This window comes from Amblyomma mixtum, chromosome 4 (assembly GCF_055824585.1).
Source record: "Amblyomma mixtum isolate Tamu chromosome 4, ASM5582458v1, whole genome shotgun sequence".
Classification (NCBI taxonomy): domain Eukaryota; kingdom Metazoa; phylum Arthropoda; class Arachnida; order Ixodida; family Ixodidae; genus Amblyomma; species Amblyomma mixtum.
In genome coordinates, this window is record NC_143015.1 from 46272386 (window position 1) to 46295468 (window position 23083).

General features: G+C 52.2%; 1 protein-coding gene across 1 annotated transcript in view; it reads right to left on the reverse strand.

The window, feature by feature from the left end:
* The window catches only part of step (cytohesin steppke), a 74918-nt gene extending 57269 nt beyond the window's left edge, over positions 1–17649 (reverse strand). The window contains exon 1 of the mRNA XM_089586414.1: positions 17377–17649. Within this exon, the coding sequence (XP_089442540.1) occupies positions 17377–17470 (94 nt within the window). The 5' untranslated portion in view covers positions 17471–17649. The remainder of the gene's footprint in view (positions 1–17376) is intronic.
* Positions 17650–23083: the final 5434 nt, after the last annotated feature.

Sequence of the window (23083 nt, forward strand, 5' to 3'; positions counted from 1 at the left end):
AAATAAGTAAGCTAACAGTAATATGTTAACAAGTTTATTACTCCACATCAGTTAACCAGTTAACTGCTAGCTCATCTTAGCTGCATTCTGATGCGCTATACCACTGACAATACTGTGCCAAAAAAAGCGCTCTCATAACTCAAAAAGGCTCATTTTTAAGAAGTGGAGAAAATCTTAGCTGAAACACCCTGTATACGTCATACACAAGGCCTCCGCTGCCTGCGTGGTTCATGAGCTCCGCAAGAATTTACCGCGCGCCTGCGCGGGTACAACTCCACCAGCGAGTTTGGACCTTTAGTCCGGCGCCCACTCATCTCAGACTGTCGAGGCCGACAACAGAAGACAACCTCAACGGGGTTGCGGGTTCAGGGTCCCCGGCGCTTTTAACACAAGAATAGTCCAAATGCATGTATACTCTCCCACTCGACCAACCAGTACGTTGCTAAATAATAGTCTTCTACCCGGCACCCTAGAGAGCATCCTCCAAAAACTGCCCTCTCATGTGTGTGGCGCGCTGAAATGCAACTCCCAATGTAAACGAATCGCTAGTTCTGCAGTCATTTCACTAGCGGTGCAATCACTGTACGAATACTGCGCGCGTGGTATATATCGCCACTTGTGCACTCTGAAAGCGCCAGGCCTTGAGCACGGCCGCCCCAACCACATCACACTGGATGCAGTGACTCAGGTCCGGTTCCCTCAAGTTGACGCAACCGGACCGCCCGACAATATCTCTCTTTCTCCCGCGGGAAGGCCCGAACAGGACACTTCAGCACCGAGGCAGATAGAAAACAAGGAACCGACACGGTTCCTTCACCTCCAAGCAGGACGCGGAACATCCTTGCATTCGACGATTAAGTTCTTTGTTGTTTTTACTTTCTTCCAAGCCAATGCCCAAAGACAAGCCGTTTCGTTCCCCAAAGCGTCCCCCCCCCCCCCTCCCCCTCCCTTCCATCCGTCCCTACACGGCACTCGGAGAGCCGGATGTGACGGACGTCCGGGCAGCATTTTAAATAGACGCAGTGTAGGATGTGGAAATCTAGAAGGCCGGAACACAAACGCGATGTCGTCGCCGGGGCCGGGACGCCAAACGCGCCCCGGAAAGGGGTGCCGATTCCAGAGAACAGCAGCCCAATCAAGATGGCGGCGGCTTTTCGAGGAAGGCACGCGCGTGCATGTAAGTATACGTTCCTTCCTCCGCTGATTAGCGCCGCCCCGCAGACGAGGAACCGCGCGCGGACGCATTGCATCAGACTGTGGAAAGACGGCTGGAGGGCGATAATTACTGCGCGCTTGTCGACACGAAATGACAGAAAACAAAACTATGCCGAGCGCGACTACCACAGCCGAGAAAAACAACGTCGGCGCACGTAACGACGTTTCGGCTTGGGTTATGGTTGGTGAGAGACATTAGCATACTTCAGTGCGCGACAGTAACGCTAGGCATTAGTGAGTCCTGTTCCTAGGACCAATCGTCACTGCTGCGCGAATATCGGCACATCAAAGGCCTAGCGAAGCGGACATTCGAATGAACCGCCGGCAATGTAAAACAGTGGACAGCGTCGGTCGAACAACTGTAGCAAGCATGCATAGCTGGCATGGATGTACGAATCGGTGAGAAGCGCTCTCCATTGAAACGGGGCTGCGACAGGCACCAAAGCAACTGTTTTTGTTTTTTTTTTTGTTTTTTTGTTTTGCTAACCTTATTCTCAGATTTCACGGTCTCGGGTGAAGTACAAGGTGCCGACGTCTGCTAGCACCTTAAACTCATTTCAAGTTGTCTTCGTCATTGTTAATTCTTTGATTTTTATTCCTGCGCTATTCTGCCATGTTAGCACGCGGCTTAAAATGTGTTTAATCTGGAGCGTTCTTTTCCATCAAGGGCGCCCAACGAGACACCTGCCGTTTCCCGTCGCCTGCCTCTCCCTGATCGCACCACCTTCGACGCGCCACGAATACGCACCGGCAACGCTACCGGAAAAAAGGCACACCACCGGACGCAGCGACAACGCGGACGTGCGCGAGTTGTGGCGGCGCCTAGGGGCACAGAGACGAACGAACTTCTGGCGAAAACGGAGACGGGCGCTCCAGAGGCCGCGTTCAGTACACGTCACACAGGTTGCGCGCGCGTCCGCGAACTACTCTGAAACCGTTACAGGATATGACGGGCCTCAGTAGTAGTAGCAGTTGGGAGTAAATGCCGCAAGTGGAAGCTACGACCATGTAATACGCCAAACGCCAGGTAATATGGGAGTTACCGTATTCAACAAGGAGGTCTCAAATACACACTGTCTGAAATAGGGACAGCTGTCCAAGATGTGGTTTAGGTAACTGAAGAAGCCACGTAGCGCTAGAACGGGACACATCAATCAGATTTCATCTAAACGTAAATATATAACCCTCAATTACACGAATTGGTGTGTTTTTCAATACAAGCATCTATTAACAAGCGTTGCTCAAGCACTTGGGACATTTTTAGTTGATAGTCACATCACATTCCTTGGAGTCCCTATCTAGGCCACAACAAACCGTTTTAATGCGAAGAGAACCGCAAACCGAAACGATGACTACTTCCGTGAAACGCCCGAGACGACCTAACACAAGGCTCAACATTTCGTTACTGAAGAGGGGAGCGGCCATTAAACTGGGGGTGATGTTTGTCACGTCGCAGGTGCAGCGTTGCCGTAGAAACCGTATGAAACGAAGCCACGGAAACGGCCAACTTTTAAATCGTTTCAATATGAGTGATGTCGAATGGACGCCAAATTTGAAGGGAGTAATAAGGAACGCGGGAAACCTACAGTACGAGTTTGATTTGTGGGGACTCGTTCCCTTTGGTTTTATTTGCCGGGATACACCCTCCCTACTTAGCTACCTTAACTAACAAAATATGGCGCCTGCGTCGCAGCAACACGGACGGCGTGACTGCTAGTCAAGAAGGTTTTGGACTGCTGCGCTCGAGAGAGAACTCTCTTGGGCTCGGGAAGTCGACGCGCGCTGACGTTCCGGCGCGACGCTCCGTTCTCCGCCAGTTTGGCGAGGCCTCATAGGCGAGAACGTTCTCCCGCATCTCGTCCCGTCCGGCCTCAGAGTTTTCCCCTTGCCCTAACGTGGGCGAACGTTCGCTCGTTAATGTACTGTTGAGTCGGATGACCTCGATTCCTCAGCGTATTTTGTTGCTAGCTGGCGTTATTGTTGTTATAGCAATAAATGTCTTGTTTGTGTCAGCCAGAGTGTCGTGCCTTTGTTTCCCTCAGAGCAAGGCCCGCCGTGGTCGGCGTGCGTTCGGTAACACACGATCACGTGGTGGGGTCCGGGCGGTTTTGAACTGCGTCAGCCGTGGTCAGGCGGGGAAAACGTATTATCCCCCTATTTCAACCCCACACATTATAGAATATGTTGACCACAACAAAAAAAAACCGAGCTCACCTTTAACGAGAAGAGCAAAAAGAAAGAGCGGTCACCAGAACTGCGCACACGACGGACGCCAGGGGGCGCAGCCGGTGAAATGAAGCAAACGCGTTTGCACAATGCACGTCGGCCGGAGACAAACAACCGCCGTAAATAGGAGAGAACAAACAGGACAATGACAGGGCGCGGCAGATGTTCTCGTCAACTTCGACGGCGCGACCGAAGCCCCGCGATCCACGCCGCCGGCCAAGCGAAGCGACGCTGTTCATTCTCTGCGTTGTTTTTCTTTTTCCTATTTCTTTCTCCGGGAAAAGCAGGACGGAAGAGGGGCTGTGAACACATGACACGATCCGTGAACACCTAAGCCCTCCCCCCCCCCCCCCCCCCCTCCCGTGCCACAACCGTGCGTGTGCACCAATCCGCAGACCACTCGAGACACATTGTCGACACATAAACACGCGCAGGGCATACGGGGCCAGCGACGACTTCGGCGACAGCTGGCCGACGCCACGGGGTCGGCGAACCTTTCGTCGAAGATGTCCTTTCCGCCCACCCGTCGGTTGAGGGGGAGGGGGACACGTATAGCAGCATCGGACTTGTGTGAGGGGCCAAACTGTCCACATAAACACGCGCGACGGTCGGGTGCCGTCATCAGTGGCCAAATTAGCGCAAATCGGTGCGCCGTACAGGACGTCTGCCGAAGCGGACAACCCACGGACCAGTGGGCAGCGGTCATTAAGCCACATCGGCGGAGAGCAGGTGACGGGGGAAATGAGTAATAAGGGGACGAAAACGAGGCGCAACGGTCGCATACTGCAGCTGTTCTCGCGATGCTACGCACAGGGAGGAGAGACCCGGCGCCTAAACGACATCAGAGCGACCAGGCGCCAATGATGCGTTACAGTCGGCGTTCCGACACGTCGGACTGAGGGAGCTGCAACCGCCAATAAGGGCACTTTACGTACAAAAATCGCGTGCGTCCCACAAGGAGCCGGCCTCTGTCTGAACATCTGCGCTGTAGCAACATGAACATCTCGGAATTCCTCGTTGCACGACGTTCGTCTTCGCGCTTTGGACCAAAGAAGTTCAACTCTTTTTCAGGCAGTAAACCCTCGTTCCACCTGCATTTCCGTTCGCTTTCTAGATTTGCCGCGCTCGTAGTAAGCCGGAGTGCAGTGGAGGAGTAACCACAGTGCCGGAGTCCACCTACTCCGCCAATAGAGGTCCTCATAAAACACACCAGCGAGCACTACACACGTCCCGCCTGGGCTATAGCACTGCAACGGCGACTAGATTTTTTTTTACCTTTTTAGTGGGGATATAGTATGCATTCTTTGTGAATTACGCTTCGTCCTCAAAACACATACAGCATTTTGCACACAGCATAATCATCCACTAACTCACTTTGTCAAAGCGGGAAACGAAGAGGGGGGGGGGGGGGGGGACGATGCGGAAGCTCGTCTATAATCCGCAAAAGGGAAGTAAAATAGCGCATTTAACTACGCTGGTCGTTCAGACAAACCTGAATAGCTGCTATACGGGCTGCTCCTGAGGGTAAAGCAGACAGATCACTAGTGCTATGCGACGTGGGAGTCTAATACGTATTTCTTGACGCAGATCCTGATGGCACACTACTTGCGTCCACGCAAGCGACTTCCTGCAGAAGATGCGACTCAAGCAATCAAAGCGCACACGCATTATCACCGCGACTCAAGGTTATCCCACTACGCACAAATACCTTCACTTTAACGCTTTTTTTTTTCCTCGTTCGACACAAATCAACAGACGGATATCTCACGCCTCCTAAGAACCTCAAAGAGATAGACGATCGGGCGTTCTCGAAGTTATAACGACTATGCAGCACCACCAGTTTTCAACATACAAAAGAGGGGGAGAAGGAAGGGCGGAGGGGAGGACAAATAGCACATTTTCCCCCTCGTACGAGTAATGCGAATAGTTTTCCGACGACGCAACAGCACAGACACGCGCTTTTCCGTCCCTCCGCGCATTCTCGCTCACCATTCCGCGCACGCTTTAGCGCCGCGCCGGAGGTAATCGCGCGCAAACGTCGGGTTTGCATCATCCCCCAACAACTCGCGGAAAGACGACGAGACGCGCCAAGCGCGCGCAAGCACACATACGCGGGAGGACGCGCGACGTCAGACCTTCGGCGCATAGAGCACGAAGCGCCGCTGGAGGGAAAATAAATCAGCAGGGGACCGAAAGTCGCGCGTCCGCGCGCCGCAATTGCGAACGAACTTGGTCGGCCCGACGCGCACACGGGCGTCTCTCGCTTTCAGCGGCGCGACTCCGATGTGTGTCGACACAGCGCGGGGGGATCCCACGCCGAGGAGAAACGGGCCGCGGGATATGCGCGCGCGTTTTAGCCGCCCTTATAACCACTCGGGTCGTGCATAAGCGAGCCATCCGCTGCGCGTGTATATAGTTAACGCCCCGTGGCCCAGTCATGCGGTGAACGAGTCATCGCCACACGCGATATATATCGTACGCACAGGTGATTCCATCAGGGCGATGTCGCGGGATGACACGCGCGCGGCTGTCAATACTTCCCAAGGCCCTACCACACACACACAAAGAGCGAGAGAGAGTGTTTGTGCGCGCGTATGTGTGTGTGCGCGCGTGTGTGTGCGTGCGAGACAAGAGCATTCCGTGGCTGGAAGTAGCGAGACCTCTAACGGCACACCGCGCAGGACACACGCAGCAAACAGACGACGCGACAAGTCCACCCACCCCACCGTGCATCACTCCGCTCAGCATGCTCGTATCCTGCACCGCCAAGTGCGTGTTTGCTCGCTTAAAACGCTCTGGAAGTTTTCACTGCAGCGCCTCTTCTGTGATGTACGAAAAAGTAAACGAAAACCTAGGGTTCAACTCTCGGGGGAAAAAAACGCAAAGTAACCTATCGCACAAGCGGCATAGAACAACGCAGCGCTGGTTTTTTCTTGGATCTCAGCCTGATTTTTTGTTTTTCCTTTCTACTCTGCACGCACTTCCATGCTCTGTCTGCAGCCGAGTAAAGAAAGCAGCCCATCTGCCAAACCATCCATCCTGGCGTACGCCAAATGGTTAGAAAAACTAAACACAAACCAGCCTATGGATCAACAAAACACGGCGCTGCGTCATGCTCACGAAGGATATCACGCTGATGACTTCGACAATTCAAGCGGCACGGCGGCATAAGATTGGGGAGGGCGGGGGGGGGGGGGGGGAGAGATTCTAGTCCAGAATGGAATTCTACTGGGTTCGAGCAGCGGCGCTGTCCGTTCCACTTCGCCAAGGAAGAATGGAAGGTCTCCAGAAGAAGTGTTGATCCTGTTCTATTTTTTTTTTTAACGGCCAACGGGAGAGGCAGAATGCATTCAGCCAGGTGCGCAGCCAGCGGCAATGGGGCGCGGTGCCGCGTCAAAACAGCCGCAAAAAAGCAAAAAAAAAACAAGAAAACACACAAAATAGCTCTGAGAAAACTGGGCAGGCAATCCGAAACTTCACACAGTTTCAGAGTATGCCCTCCACCGGCCCTGCAACAGAGTGCAAATGCACAGCGGGAGATGCATTGCAAGAAAAAGTGCAGGCAGAAAAAAAATTACACAAACAGGAACGGCAGCCAGAACCCAACACCGAGACGCAGCGGAGATAGAGAGAGAGAGAAAAGAGGGAATCCGGGTTTCGGGTCAAATTCCGACGTTCGTAGGAGGAAACCGACAGCCGGCGGACGGTCGCCGCCAGCCCGAGGCTGCTGTGCGTCTCTCCCCGACTGCCACACATGCACGCACGTACGCCACGTGCGCACCCACGTTCTACACGTCCCTTGACACCCTCAACCGCCGCGCACGGAGCGAGGCAGGGAGGGAGGAGGGATGACGCCCCGCGGCTCTTCCACGGCAGGGCGTCCGCGCGTGCGCTGCCCATAGCGGGCAACAGAACGCGAGAGGAGGGCGTCCATTAGCAACCGACCTTGCCGAGGGAGGGCAGCCTCGTGTCATTACGGCAGTGACGGAAACCGGGCGCACCAGGTAGTACGCGCACGGTCGGAGGCTTCGCTGCACCGGCGCCTACCCAGACATACAGCGCCGAGGGATGCCTCGCTATCAGACACCGGCGGCCAACAAATGGGCATGCGAACATCTTTGACCGTGCGCCGTTACGTTCGTCATTCTGTACGCGCCACTCGGCGCCGTGTACTTCGTTACCGCATGCGATCGGTCACCACAAGCGGGAGAAGCGGGCAACCAACCGCCAGCGATCAGCACTCGCACGCATCGGCAGACACGGCGTAAAGCTGGGAACTGCAGCCCGGGCAGATTCAGCTGAGCAGGATTCAGGCGTCACCAGCGCAAGTAAACGAGGCAAGCGCGGCAAGTACACAGGGGACACGGGCAGCAACGAATGTGGCCTTTAACTATATCAAATAAAGGACGGAGGCTCGAACTCGGGATGGACACCTGAACCGCCCTCAAGACAAAGGGACGAAGACGGGTGTGTTGAATGGGAAAAGTGCGGCCACACACCACGCACGGCCTGGTCAGGATTAGGAGAGGGTGTTAACACACGTCAAGTCACAGGCGCCGTTTTCTCCAACGCCCAAACGGACGGAACAGCCCACATAAGCCAAGTCTTACGCCTGCACGTGAAGGCCGCACGCAGAATGTGCCAACTCTTCCCACAAACCGGCTTCCGCGCTTTTGTACTGTGGTCAGCAAAACGGCGCTCTGCGACACACTGCGTCGGGTGCTGCGAGAGCGCTCCACGGACTACGGACCACGGGGCCACGCGTGGTTCGTGATCCGGGGCGCGACGTCACCGCTTGCGTTCTCACAACACGAAGACCAACAACCACGGAAGCGTAGAAAGGCCCTGTGGGGACGCTTCCGGATTGGAGGGGGGCAGTGGGGGGGGGGGGGGGGGGGGTGAGAAAGAGAAAGGAGCAAGCAAAGGCACAAACCCTAAGGTGAAACATTTGCGTAGACGGCAGCAAAGCCTTAGCGTATAGAAGATAACTCTCCGCTCGAGAAGCTGTTCGGCCGCGACACCGCACCAGCTATGAAGGCCAGAAGCAGAGGAAGGTAGGAAAGGACGCTGACGGTCAAACGTGAGACACAGATAACGTAGCCCTGAAGGAAGAAGGAACAACGACAGCACCTCGCCTATATTTTTTTCTTTTCTGAAAGCGAAAAAAAAAACGGAGAGACGTCGCACGGAGGAGACCGGATCCGGTGGGAACGCACCTGCGACCAGCTTCTCACCCCGATTCGCGAGAGGACAGCCTACAGGGCGACAGTCGGTGACGAATGAAAACAACATCCGCCGGCTTCAACTATATAGCTGAAAGGGCCCAAATCGAAGCACGCGCAGAATAAACACGTCCGAAAGCACGCTCGCCTCGAAAAGGCCCACAGCAAAACACTCCAGAAACGAATCAGTCCCAGAGAGACGTGGCTGCCCACCAGGACGAAGACGTGGCAGCAGCGGTAGTCTGTACCCGCCCCATCCACATGCCATATTACAGCAAAGGCTAACGCGCACAAGAACTACCTGGTTACACAGGGCACTCTCCAGAACTGGTACTGACCACGGTTCACCGTCCCACAGCCACACACAGCCCATAACGGCTCCGGGTTAATTTCGACCACCTGGAGTTTGCGGCGGGGGCCACGTCTTTTGGAGGCGGTGCGAGGATGGAACTGGAGAGTCCAGCTGAAGGCCACGTCCACTCAAACAAGTATCGAGAAGCACTCTCCAATGCCCGAGCCCGAAGCTTTGTCTTCACCCGAATGCTAGCGCCGGTGCTGACGCTACGGGTTCTTTAACGTGCACTGGCATCGCATAGCACACAGGTGTCTGTTGCGTTTCGCCTCCGTCGAAACGCAGCCGCCGCGGTCGGGATTCGAACCCGCGTCGACGGGCACAGACTCAGGCTGTCCACAGCCAGTGGCATCTGGGTGACATTGCCGTTGCCCAGCAGCTGAAGCGGAGCCTATCGGTTAGAAGACGCCCTGGCATGTTCCGTCGTCAGGAGTCGGCGGCAGATTCGAGCGATGTTGCAGAACATTCTGTCCTGCTGTGGACGTAGTTAGGCTGACGATGGTGACGGTGGGAACTAGGAACACGCCCTTTAGAAAAACTGCGCCCTGCAGAGCTGCGGTGACTCCATTCCGACGCCATTTTCCGGCAGCACATGCTGTCGGGATAGATGGGGAGCTGTCAGTTTCAATCTACAGGCATGCTTGTCCAAAACACCGAAAGGTGTCGCAAGAGCAGCGAGATGCGGACACCTCTTCATGCTGCCGACAGTATGCAACCAGGATGGAAAAGTACAAATGGACCATAGGAGCGGGTTGAAGCTTGAAAGCATTACACGTCTTCACATCCGCCTGAAAAGAAACAGTTTCCTCCAAAGGCTGATCCTAGCATGGAAGCCGCGCATGAGCTCGTCATTTCCAAATTACAGCCTTGACGGGCCCTGCAGTAAAAATGTCAGCGTGGTTTCCTGGTCCGCTTACTTCCCGCAGATACCAAACATGTAACCAGTAATTGACCACGACTTTCACTGCTGTGGAAACTGTACAACACCAACACACGGTCTTCTCAGTCCATAGGGAGTGCTGCAACGTTTGTGTGAGGCGCTTTTGAGCACCAAACAGCGGCGTCAAGACGCCGGTATACCGCCCGACGAAGCTCAGATGTTCTTTCGCTCGAGACGAGGACCATTGTGCAGGTGTTGTTCGTAACTCGCGGTCATAAAACAAGCCGCGAGCCATGAATCACGCGCACGAAGCTGCTTACATGACAATGGAAGAGCTCCGACAAACTGCCGCTAACAACGTATACAACAAGTTCGGCCGCGAGCGCACTTCACCGCAGTCTCCGCGTTTGTACTCGACGCAATTGCATGCAACAGCAGGAAACTGCGCGATGCCGAAACCATGATGCGCGGAAACTCAGTACACGTTAAAGGATGCCAGCTGGTCGAAATTATCCGGAGCCCTCCACTACGGCATCCCTCATTGATTGCATCGCTTTAAGGCGCTAAACCACGATAAAACCTAGCCCTCCACTACGGCATCCCTCATTGATTGCATCGCTTTAAGGCGCTAAACCACGATAAAACCTAGCCCTCCACTACGGCATCCCTCATTGATTGCATCGCTTTAAGGCGCTAAACCACGATAAAACCTAGCCCTCCACTACGGCATCCCTCATTGATTGCATCGCTTTAAGGCGCTAAACCACGATAAAACCTAGCCCTCCACTACGGCATCCCTCATTGATTGCATCGCTTTAAGGCGCTAAACCACGATAAAACCTAGCCCTCCACTACAGCATCCCTCATTGATTGCATCGCTTTAAGGCGCTAAACCACGATAAAACCTAAACATTTTACATCCACCGGCACCATTTAAAGTCCCCGACTTGATTCAATTCATTGATTTGGTTCGTTGGGCTTTAACGTCCCAAAGCGACTCAGGATATGAGGGACGCCGTAGTGAAGGGCTCCGGAAATTTCGACCACCTGCGGTTATTCAGCGTACACTGACATCGCACAGTGGGCCTCTGGAATTTCGCCTCCATCGAAATTCGATCGCCGCTGCCGGAATCGAACCCGCGTCTTTCGGGTCAGCAGCCGAGCGCCGTAACCACTGAGCCATCGCGGCGGGTTAGTGCCGACTTGTTTGTGGCATTTTCGGCACCTGCAACCGCTCAGCAAAGAGGTTATTTAGCGGGCCTCGCCCTCAAGATAAGGCCCATGAAGTGCTCTAACGTCAGTCTCTATCCCTTCCTATGCGAGCTCTCTGGCGCAGCAACCGCCGACCAAAACGCGAATCACGTGAAAACGAAAGCACTTTCCGCTTTTTCCCCCAAGTCGCGTGACGACGCTTGCGTAACAAGTAAAAACAACAACAAAGAAACGCAGTTAAAAAAAACGTACAACAAAAATAAAAGAGCGCGCATTGGGAAAGAGGCTCGCTGACGCCCCTGGCCCGAGGGGGGAACCTCCCTCCCTGCACAACCCATCATCGATGGCGGCCGCGCTGATTGACGCCCATCGAGCGCCAGCGACCTTGGGCCGCGCGGACGGACGCAAGGACGTCCGCGCCCACGACACCACCCCTTCCCCCCTCGCTGCTGCAGCGATGTCGGGACCACAGTGACGGCATCCTTTGCGCCGTTTGCAAAGTGCCGACACATCTGCATGAGTGCCCAGTTTCACGTGTCTTGATTGAAGATAGCGATCATTACCTGTTTTTTCTATAAAGGCGAAAGCCTTTATTGGCTCATACTGCCATCCTTTAGCAGAGGGCGTCACACCTTTGTCAGCGTGTTAACTCGGGAACTACAAAAGATAGGAGAAAACGAATGGTTGCTTCAGATAGAGGAGGAAAAAAATGAACCTAGAAGCCACGTTTGATGGCTGTTGGGTAATTAGTTAATTGTAGGCAAAAATGTCGAAATAGCGCGGGCGTCAAAATAGCCACGGCAACGGTGTGACGTCACATCCACCGGAAGTCGTCACTGCACAGTGTCCTCGGCTTTCACCTCTCGACACTTTAGTCGCCAAAGTGTCCTCGCAATTTTTTTTTGTTGTTGTGATGACGATGGTGGGTTTCCATGGCGTAAGGGCATCTGTGGCCAAACAGCGCCATGGAACAAGGTATTTTTTGGCGTATACAAAGTGGAGACAAAGACCCATTTACCGAGCACTTCACACAGCATGAATCGAGCACTAAGCCAGGGAAAAGCTTGTACCCATTGTATCATGGCTGGGTGCCCGGCAGCACTGAGGATCGAATCTCACACCTTCCACACGAAAGGCGGGTGCTCAAAACAGGCCGCCGCTATGGTTTCAATCCAATAAGCGCTCGTTCGTTGCTCCGTGCGAGTACCGTTTAGTGCTGACATACGGTTACCACTCACATATACAGAATACCCTGGCCACGGGCCCCCTTAGGGGGCGTGCGAGAGCCCGGAGTGGAAGCCAGCATCAGACGTGTGCGCTGCAAGCGAAGGTTAACAAATCGCTGTTTCGATACGAGACGCACATGCAAGCGCCACTAGCCACGGTGAACCCTACACTGCGAGGAAGAATTACCCTGCAAGGGAGTAAAAAGGGAGTACACGGTGCACTAGCGCACTCTCTAATTGAGACAGGCTCTGCTGCTCAAACCCTGGGGTGGAGTTCCGTCACTAGGAATATAGAACGCTTCCGTAACCAAAAATACGGAACGTTTACAGTTCGAAACGAAAGCAGATTCCCCCTTCAAAACATGCGAAGTTCTTGCATTTACGAAGATTTCAACCCACGTTTCAATCTGGCCTAATTGCTAACCATGAAGACCTCCGGCGTCGTGTTTACTAAACGTCTGCTTCCATTGCTAACAGCACCAAGTTGCCGTGGTTCAAGGTGGGAATATGCTTCCGATAAAACAGTAAGAATTCCGTGTATTTAGTGACCGAAATCTACCCCGGAACTTCGGTAGCATACCCTGCCCTGTTAGAAAGTGCGTTAGAGGACTGTTTACTGCATTTGTACTCCTTTACAGGTGATTTGTACTTCATTATTTGTACTTCCTTATTATTTGTACCCCCTTATTTGCGCTCCCTTATAGGATATTAAAGTGATAGGGAACACGTCCTAGCTAGCACTAAACAAACTATGCACAAGGCAGGCTCTGCTCTGTATTTCAACAGTACTCAATAAGCTGCATTGTTACTGATTAGATAGCGGCCGTTTAAAACGCACCCGACGAAAAACATGCTCACTAAATTTGTTTCCATGACAGGCCATAGGTCATCACCACACGATCATATACCGGCGTTTCAGAAAACGCTTTGAAAAATTCCCCCAAAAATAGGGAGTTGCACATAGGAACAAAATCTTTTTCACGCACGAACTGACAGTTAATACAAAAATAACCCAAATTAGGTGGCTGAGCAGAATATACTAATTAGCTTTTATTTAACCCAGCCTGGCGGCCAGTGAGATTAAGGAGGGCGAAAAAAAAGACGTCCTCTAAACCTCTGCAGTGCGAGGAAATCCGGCGGTTTTTTCCGCGCAAAACGGAAATACGAGCCTGATCCGCGCAGGAAGCCCAGTGCAAGGTCAATGTCCGCTGATGACGTGTTGCGTCGCCTACACTCAACACGCCTATATGGGAGTAAGCTGACCTCCAGCGCACTCGGAGTGTGCAGCGGAGTTTACTCCCTTATAACTCCTTTCTGTTCAGAACTCGACATAAGCGTAAACACGATTACGCCTATAAGGGTGTATAAAAGAGTGTGGTATAGGAATTTCCTCCCTTTTAATCCTTGTGAAGGCGTTGCTTAGTGAAGGCATTGCGACACGTCATCAGCGGAAATTGCGCTTTCATGTACGCCTCCTGCGTACATGTGCGCTTCATGTACAGAGGGCAAAATGCATGTCTAGAACAGCCGAACTGCGTGCTCCCGGCCGCTCAGAGCTACTTGCGCGACGTCTAGCGATATAACGCCTGGTTCGAGACGACGGAGTGTGGGCATGCGTGGCCAAACTGATAGCGCTGCCTGTCTTTTCGGGGCTCGCAGGCGGCCGCGGCTTTACCTCCTGCTTTTGTCGTTAGTAGCGCTGATTTGTGCTACCGTCTGCGAAAGGACATATGCGGCAGAGCGCACACCACTGACTTCCTTTTTTTTTTACTTTCTTTTTGTGCGACGACAGCCACCTCACCTGAGGCCCCAGTATGCTTTCAATAATCACATGCCTATTTTGGCATTTGCCGAAGAACGCCAAACCTCGCTCCCTTATCTAAGGCTCGTAGCCGTGATGACGATGCAGTACACCGGCGCGTATGTGATGCGGTGAATTGCTCCTCGCCAGAGCTTTGCAAGCGCACAAAAAGTAAAAAAAAAAGAAGTCAGTAGTGTGCACTCTGCCGCGTATGTGCTTTCGCAGACGGTAGCGCAAATCAGCGCTACTAACGACAAAAGAAGGAGGTAAAGCCGCGGCCGCCTGCGAGCCCCGAAAAGACAGGCAGCGCTATCAGTTTGGCCACGCATGCCCACACTCCGTCGTCTCGAACCAGGCGTTATATCGCTAGACGTCGCGCAAGTAGCTCTGAGCGGCCGGGAGCACGCAGTTCGGCTGTTCTAGACATGCATTTTGCCCTCTGTACGCCTCCTGCGCTGTTGCGCTTTTGTGCGGTTAAAAGCGTCTGATTTTTGGATAATTACATTTTTTTCCTTCGTTTAAAACACTGATATGGCACCGTCTTGGCGGTGGCTTCGAACGCCTCATTAACACTAACCAGCATACCGTTTAAATTAAAGCTTAATTAGTGAATTCTGGTTACTTAGCTACATATAATCAGGATCTGTTTTTCTGTAACTTCCAACCGCCGCGGCTGACAGCTTGTTCCTGGAGATATTTTCGTTTTTATTTCGAAATCGCCAATTTTTACCAATTCTTCAAACTGTTCGTGACAATCGGTATACTCGCTCTTGCCTTTGTTGCTTCAAACGCGTACTTTAGTTTCTTTACACGCACAGCTCACTGTTTCCAGTGATTTGTAAGATTGATCTGTCATGATTACGCGAACACTACCTCCCCTGTTGCACATATAGGTAAAACGGGTGTATCAAGGTAGCACAGCAAGTAATGCAGACTTTTGTCAGAAAATCATCCACCTGGTTTGGTTAGTCAGTGCTTAGACCAATCACCATTAGATAAGCGACGTCAAGAGAAAAAGAAAGCAGACCTAGGCCAATGCTATTTAATCCCACAATGCTGTTATACTGCCACACACGAAAGCACAGTTTATGAATTTGTGATGTGCAGTACTTCACTTCCGCTATATTACTGGAATATATCCGTTACATTTCTTCAAGTCTCCAACGTTTTAAGCAAGCATAATAACCATGCATCCTGGAGCACAAGTTATTTACTTCACCGAGTGGGCAAACTACCGAGTTGCAAAGCGAGAACGAATGGCTGGTACATCTGGTACATGACTGGGGGACCGCGGAGCCCCTAATACACCGCATTAGGTGACCTTTTCATCTGTTTGAACCCGGTACAGAACGACATATATTGGCGTTCTTCCCCGCAGTGATAATACCTCACCTACACAAGGGTCGCTTGGCAGGCTGAAATATGTGCAGATATTGTTCGTGCAAAGGCCGCCTTAAGCTCGCTTCTACGCCTCGACAGTTCTATCGCGATAACTTCATTGTTACAAAGTTGACGCAAGTCCTCACCGACCACACTAGAGAACTTTTTACCAATACAAAAACTTCCGCGGAACCCACCCGTGTCGAAGGTATTTCAATTGGATCCGTGCGAGATAAGATACGCCAGAAACGACCTGAGCGCGTTATCGACTGCTCGCAAGCGAGCCCTAAAGATAGCGTCTGCTTGTTCGCCGTGCTCCATCCATTTGCGTCACCGGACGGTAACTTTCACCATTCGGTGCAACTTTACGGTCACTCAGCCCCACTGTAAATTGCAGTACCATTACATGATCGAAGAAAGCGAGATCGCGACAGTTATGACCGCCGTAATTGCCAGGTCACTGAGAAACGCGCTCCTTGAGAATAAAAAAAAAAATCATTTCGCAAGCGGAGAGGGGGCGTTCTCAAAACTGGGTTTTCCACAAGATCATCCACCCCTCCGCGCGGCCTACGACAGCCGAGTTCCATAAACATAAAAACGCGGCAAGCGGGTTCTCTCTGACGCAGCGATAGGCCGCGGATCAGGCCATCACAGCTGAGGAAAACAGCTGGCGTGAAAGAGGTATAGGATGACCTTGCATACATGCACTCGCGTTAGCAGCGGCACTTCCTTTTATTAGTTTTTTTTTTCTCCTTACGCGTCGTTAACTAGCGCTGGAGACGAGGCACCGAGCAGACAAATGATGGCTTGGAAACAAGCAGACAAGGTCGTGCCAAGGAAAGTTTTTCTTTTTCAACTGAAACCAAACCAGTTTTGCGTTCCCGGACAGGACGGCGATATCGATGCAATGTGAAATTACCGCGAAAAAGCAAAACACGGATCTTGCCTCGCCGGTAGAACAGCACGGCAAAGTATCCGTTAAAGTAGGTAAAAAGTAAATAGAAAGAGAACGGTAACCAGAACCGTGAACGCCGGCACAACTTGACATGCACGTTAGACCAACTAGCCACTGACATCTGGAAACTTGACCACCAGTACTGTTCTTTGGGCGTTTGTCACAAAAAACCCCGCAAACGAATCTATCAGACAGCCGCACTCAGCCAAAGCGAAGTCAGTTACAACTGTCAGTTCGCAACTTGCATTACAAAGCCTGAAGAAATATGTTTCTGTCCGCAAATGACTCGTCCACAACCGCGATTTGACACAACTCCGATATGAGTCATCTGTTTACGGATATTAGGGCGCAGCACAGCAACGATGACACCACACACTGTCAGCCTTAGGGCGTAAGTAAAGCGGTAGATTTCCCTTCGTAGAGTGCAAAATACCGCACAGCAACGCGAATCCGAAACGGAGCGCTGCATAACAAGGAACTTGCATCACACACAGAAACAGCGACACGCGAAGACATCCGCGATACATGCCTAGCAAGCACGCTTCTTATCGGCAAACTGCAGAACAATAATCGACCCGTGCCGCAGAGCATATGGCAGCGGACAACACGTCCGCTAGCAGGAGGGGAAACAACCGAGATTCACTCATCCGAGTCGGCCTGTCGATGAGATAAGCGCCTCTTCGAGCCCAGTCTCTGTAAAAAACTGGCTCGCGCAGGATCCTCAGCGACGTCCGTTGGGACGCTAAACGATTGTTGTTTCACCGCCTATCGATTTTCGGTCCCCAACTCATGGGTCACTGGCCGGACGAATACTCGTGCACAGGGTTTCAGAAACAGTAAAGGCGGTGGCAAGCAGTCGCACGGCACGCGTCAGAAGCGAGGAATACAGGGCGATTCGTAGGCTTACCGGACGTCGGAAAGGACTCCGTACTCCTGGGAACCGATGCGGTCATGTTCGTACCAGAGTCCGCGTCCCGAACGAGCGAAGGAGGGTAGCGCATCAACGAGGCCAGAAAGTGGAGGCGGTGAGAACACAGGAAAAACAAACGTTGCGTTAACAGCAGTGTAACACGGTTAAGAGGTTAAATTAGCACTTAAAAACCAAAACGTAAACGAGATCCCGGCCTTGCAAAACTAGCTTGCAAGACCACCCCCTGCAGCAGTGAGAAGGGGGGTGGATGTGAGCGGACGGCTTGCAAAGAGTTGTCTTTTCGGTGAATACCTAAGGTGGCGCTACTTTTCGTCAGTTTCGATTTTGCGCAACGCTGTGTTTTGTTTAACTTTCCTATAAAATTGCAAAATATCAATAACCTTAGCTCAGTTTAACTTAGCAGTCGACAAAAATCTGCAGTAAAATTTCGGTTTATTGATTATGGTATATTTAAGCGCGAGATAGCAGATAACGTTGTGCAGAACGCAGCCGAACGCAGCGACGTGCATGAGACTAAAGCCATAGAGCGGTACTTTTGAAAACCGTGTATCTGCAGTGTTCTCGATAACGAAGGTATACTGTGAATTATCACAAATCGTACGCTCGTATTATTTCTGCTTCTTTAATAAGAGCTCTGTGATCTGCCCGGTCATGAATCTGAGTCGTTTCGAAGCCCTGGTCATAATTCAAAGCCATGTTCATTTCATGCTAGAACAATCACGTCACTCGATCGTTCCAAAATGAAATGCAAGGCCAAAGAGCGCTTTGACTGAAACCTGCAATTTCGTCTGAACGCTGTTCAGAACCTTCGGTAGTCAGAAATCAGATTTTACAACGCCCACTTACCGCCTTCTGCGGGTGCATTTACCGCAAAGCTTGTCCATACGACGACGATAACCGGCGCCGGACCTACTGTGCAAGCGGATTGCTGCGTCAGACAACACCGATCGAAACGCTCGAGTCGCTTCATCTGGACACCAACTAGGTCAACGGCTACATATGAACAGTTTAAAGCCGATTTCCTGCCTTTAATGTTTCCTGGTTATTGTGCTGCAGGATCTGCATGCAGCTGGCGAAGATAACATAGCGGCGTCTGCTTGCAATGCTGTCTGGCAGACTTGTAGCGCCATCTGTGAAAACGCATGCGTACTGTTTCATTTTCGCGCGGTTTTCGAGAGATGAAAGTTAAACCAACGCTTAGTTCCATTAACGTTGAGTTAAATACCTATCGTCGGTCGGCCACCTGGCGTCCGGGAGCCCACCGCGGGGAGGGGAACATCACCCCAATCCGCGCCTAAGACCTCTTCTTTAATAAAGTTTACCTCCTCCTCCTCGGACCACACTAGCTTCGGCTTCGGTCTCGCCTCCGCTTCCGAACACCTCGCTCTTATTACTTGAATGAAATCCTTATTCTTTCGCCCCGTTCCCAATCACCCGGTACCCAGAAGCAGAACAGCCAGACGTCAGCCCAGTTGTATTTTTGGGCGTTTTCCAACTCATTCAGTAAGCTTTACTAAACTAACTAGCAGCCCTACCCCGTCCAAGTTTAAAGAGGTATAATAGTTACGCAGTGCGCTGTGTACACGCCGAAAAAAAAACTGTGTGTCTAGTTTGTATTCGAGGTTAGAGCAGTCCTTTTCCGCGTTACCTGGGAAATTTACCGCACGCTCTATGTCTCAAGGCCCATGGATGCATATTGCAGCAATTAGTTTTTCGTGCCGCGTCAAACTCTATCGTTATATAGACGCACATCAAATAGCGCGAAAAAAAAAAAAAACATGCGGGCCGAAGGATCCTAGGCTAGTGTTCATTCTATGCGTGTAGTTTTTGAGTCTACATGTATGCCTGAAATGTCGAGCCGGAGCCGCCATCTACAAACTAAAAGCTGTAGGTGCAATAGGACTCTTTCAGCCTCGAACTTAGCGCGAGGCATACATAGGCACCGTTCATATATCGAATAGCTTGACAGACCACTATGGGAGCATTTTGGGAGCGCTTAATTATTTACGATATCTCGGACCATTTTGAGTCTTCAAAGGCTACCTGTTTCTGCGTCAGCTGTAAAGACTGAAATACTCACTTGATAACCTTATTAGTATACTAATTAAATTTCTGTTTAATTTTGGATTCCTTCTTTCTGCTCTCATTGTTTTGGATTTTTTAAGCGCGCTGTTTATTCTGCTTTGCTCAGCGTTTCGATGGAGGCGGAACGCGAAAGGCGCCCGTGTGCTGGGCGATGTCAATACACGTTAAGGATCCCCGAGTGGTCTAAAATATTAAGGCGGAAGCCTTTAATGCCTCATCGTTGTAAGCAGGAGCTGTCGACAAGAAATGTCACGCTTTTCAGTTGGTCGAAACGGTCGTAACGTCACAGTGCGCGAATTTCAAACGGGGCCATTTGTACTTTGGCTACTAACCATGCAACCAATTAAAGGGATCGTATAGTGATGCTCCAAGTAAGTTTGAGTTTAGTTGATTGCTTACTTAACCAATTAGTCCAATTAACCTTTCTAGTCAGGCCAGATAAATAAATAAAACCGAGTAAGAAATTGGCCGAGCTTGGGAATCGAACCCCGGTCTCCGGAGTGCGAGTCGAGCACACTACCACTCCGCTATGCCAGCTCGATGGTTTGGAATGAACAAAGGTGCGTCTAGTGAATACGGTGTCTTCGTTCACTCCCATCTTCCTCCCTTCCCGTTACGGCAAGGTTCAGGTGTGCACCGAGATATGCGAGACAGATATATTTCCTTTCCTCAAAAAACAATTTACTGACGAGCAAGGCGTATTTGTCCGCGTTTCAGATTGGTCCAAATTGTCGTGATGTCACCACGCGCGAATTTTGACGGGTGTCCACCGAAATATGTGAGACAGTTACTGAGGCACTCGTGAGTTAGTGAGGCACTCGGCTATCCTGGCCTAAGTATCCAGGCTAAACATGGGCAGGAGGACATACCAGTACATCAAAGACTTCCTGACGGAACGAACCACCGAAATCTGTGCGGGAGACCTACAGCTCGAAGAGAAGAAGCTGGGCAGCGTCGGAACTCCGCAGGGGTCGGTGATCTCCCCGCTACTCTTCAACCTCGTGATGATCGGGGTGGCCACCCGGCTAGAAGGAGTAGCGGGAGTCCGGCACACCATCTACGCCGACGACGTGACGCTATGGGTACCGGGAGGAAGCGACGGACACATCGAGACAACGCTGCAAGAAGCGGTCAACGCCATCGAGGAGCAGCTGGACGGGTCTGGACTCGTTTGCTCCCCGGCCAAGTCAGAACTGCTGGTGATTCCCCCGAAAGGATCGTGCAGGAAAAGAAAGAATATGGAAGTCAAGTACGAGCGTCCCAAGATCACGGTCAAGACGGCGGGAGGACAGGTAATACCGGAAGTCGAGAAGATTCGGATACTCGGGCTGCTCGTCCAGCGAAACCGAGTCAACGGTGAAACGGTCAACAAGCTCGCGGGCAAGGCGGCTGCGGCAATGAGACTCATCAAGAGGGTGTCCAACAGAAAAGCGGGGATGAAGGAGGAGAGCCTGACTAGGCTCGTTCAATCCTTCGCAGTTAGCCACATAACGTACGTGGCCGCCTTCCACAACTGGAGGCCGAGTGAACGTAACAAGATAGACGCCACCATACGCAAGGCGTATAAGGCGGCACTCGGTCTCCTCGGGAGCACGAGCACCGAAAAATTCATGGCGCTGGGAGTCCACAACACGCTGGACGAAATAGCCGAAGCACAGAGAACGGCGCAACTCGAGCGTCTCTCCGAAACGAGAACCGGAAGACAGATACTGCGGGACCTTGGCCTCGAACCGAGGGAAGGCAAGCAGCAGAAAGACGTACCTGTACCAGATAGCATCAACAGAAAGCTCAGGGTCTTCCCGATCCCGAAGAACGTGAACCCCGAGCACAACAGGGAGCGGAGGTTGGCGAGGGCCAGGGCTCTCGTGGACCTCCACGCCAGAGAAGAAGGCGCCGCCTACGTGGACGCGGCAGAGTATCAAGGGAGCACCGACGCATACGCGGCGGTGGTTGTCGGGGCATCGACGGGTGCAACGAAGACCGCGGTGAGCGTCCGGACTCGAGAAGCGCACCGGGCGGAGGAGGTGGCCATCGCCTTGGCCGTTTCCGACCCCGGATGTACTACAGTGTTGTGTGACTCTAGAACGGCAGTGAAGAACTACGCCAAGGGTAGGGTATGTAGTGAGGCCGCGCGCATACTGCGCAAGGCCGAAGACATCGGACGCAACAGTCCTGTGGTGATCAAGTGGTTTCCGGCCCACATGGGCAGTGACGTGTCGGTACGCGGAAACGTGAACCACAACGAGACGGCCAACTCGGCCGCGCGAGGACTAACCAACCGCGCGGCTGAAAGTACGGCCGACTCGGAGTCCTGGTCGCGACGCAGTGCCAAGGACAAGATGACCACCTTCAACGAAATAGTGAAATGGTACAGACTGAACAGACAGACTATGCCGCCACCTCACCCGGGGCTTACCCGGAAGGAGGCAGTGCTCTTTAAGAAAGCCTCACCTCTTTTATTAAATAAAGGCTTTTCATCATCATCATCATATAGACAGTTACAGACGGGGTCCCTGCTCACCCCGGTGCTAGCTAAGCACGTGTGTCCGAGTGTGTACGCGAGTGACATATGCAGACTGTGCGCGAAGGAGAGAGCCACCGCGGCTCACATCCTTTGGGACTGTAGCGTAAATCCGCGCGAAGCCAGCGAGAAGACGACGATCCCGCCGCAGCTAGAGGCTGCAACGAGGAGCTGTGATCATAAGACACAACTCAAGGCCGTCCAGCAGGTCTCGGCAGCTCTCGAGAGGCAGCGACCGAGCGAAACCGAGGAGAGGGGGGCGGCGCCCCCAGGAAGGGGGCGGCGGCCCTCTCGAACCCGCGGAAGTAGCGAGGGACGTAACAAGACCTCAAGGAGCACAACGCACGAGATTGACGTAGTGGCCGCGTCGCGGTAAAAGCTTGTCCTCCCTGCTTGGAGGGAGCCTAACCGACTCTGCAGGCTTTCTAAATAAAAGTTCTTCTCTCTCTCTCTCTCTCTCTCTCTCACAGTTACTGCGCAACTTTCTTTCGTCAAATACAATTTTCGACTATGCTACTGATATATGCGAGACAGTTAATGCGTAATTTCCTTTCCTCAAATACAATTTTCATTTTCTTCATTACGGCCCCTCTTTCTTCTTTCACTCCACTTCCTCCCTTCCTGTACAGTGCGGTTCAGGTGTCCACCGAGACGACAGATAATTACTGCGCCATTTACTTTCCTTAAAAAGCGTTGCGTTCAAAGGGCAAGGCATCGCGCCGAACGGGTGGTGGCGTTCAATGGACTCCGTGGCAGCGCTACAACAAGCTGTCGCTTCCACACCTAAAGGCGAAGCTTAAGCGTCATTAATTGGCAGTTAATTAATGCACCAACAAAATGTGAAGTGAACAATCGTGTAGCAGAATGCAGCACTCAGGCTTTCGCCTTTCAGCACTTTAGCCGCTAAAGTTCCTGGTAATTTTTAAGCATATTTACCGCCAAGGCTGGAGACGCGCATGCCTAATCAGTTAAACCACTCAGGCACTGCTCACTTTTCTACAAAAAAAAAATTGCTAACAATCTGTAGCGGCTTCATGAAAATCCAAACGTTTTCACAGCCAACCACCAGCGGCGATT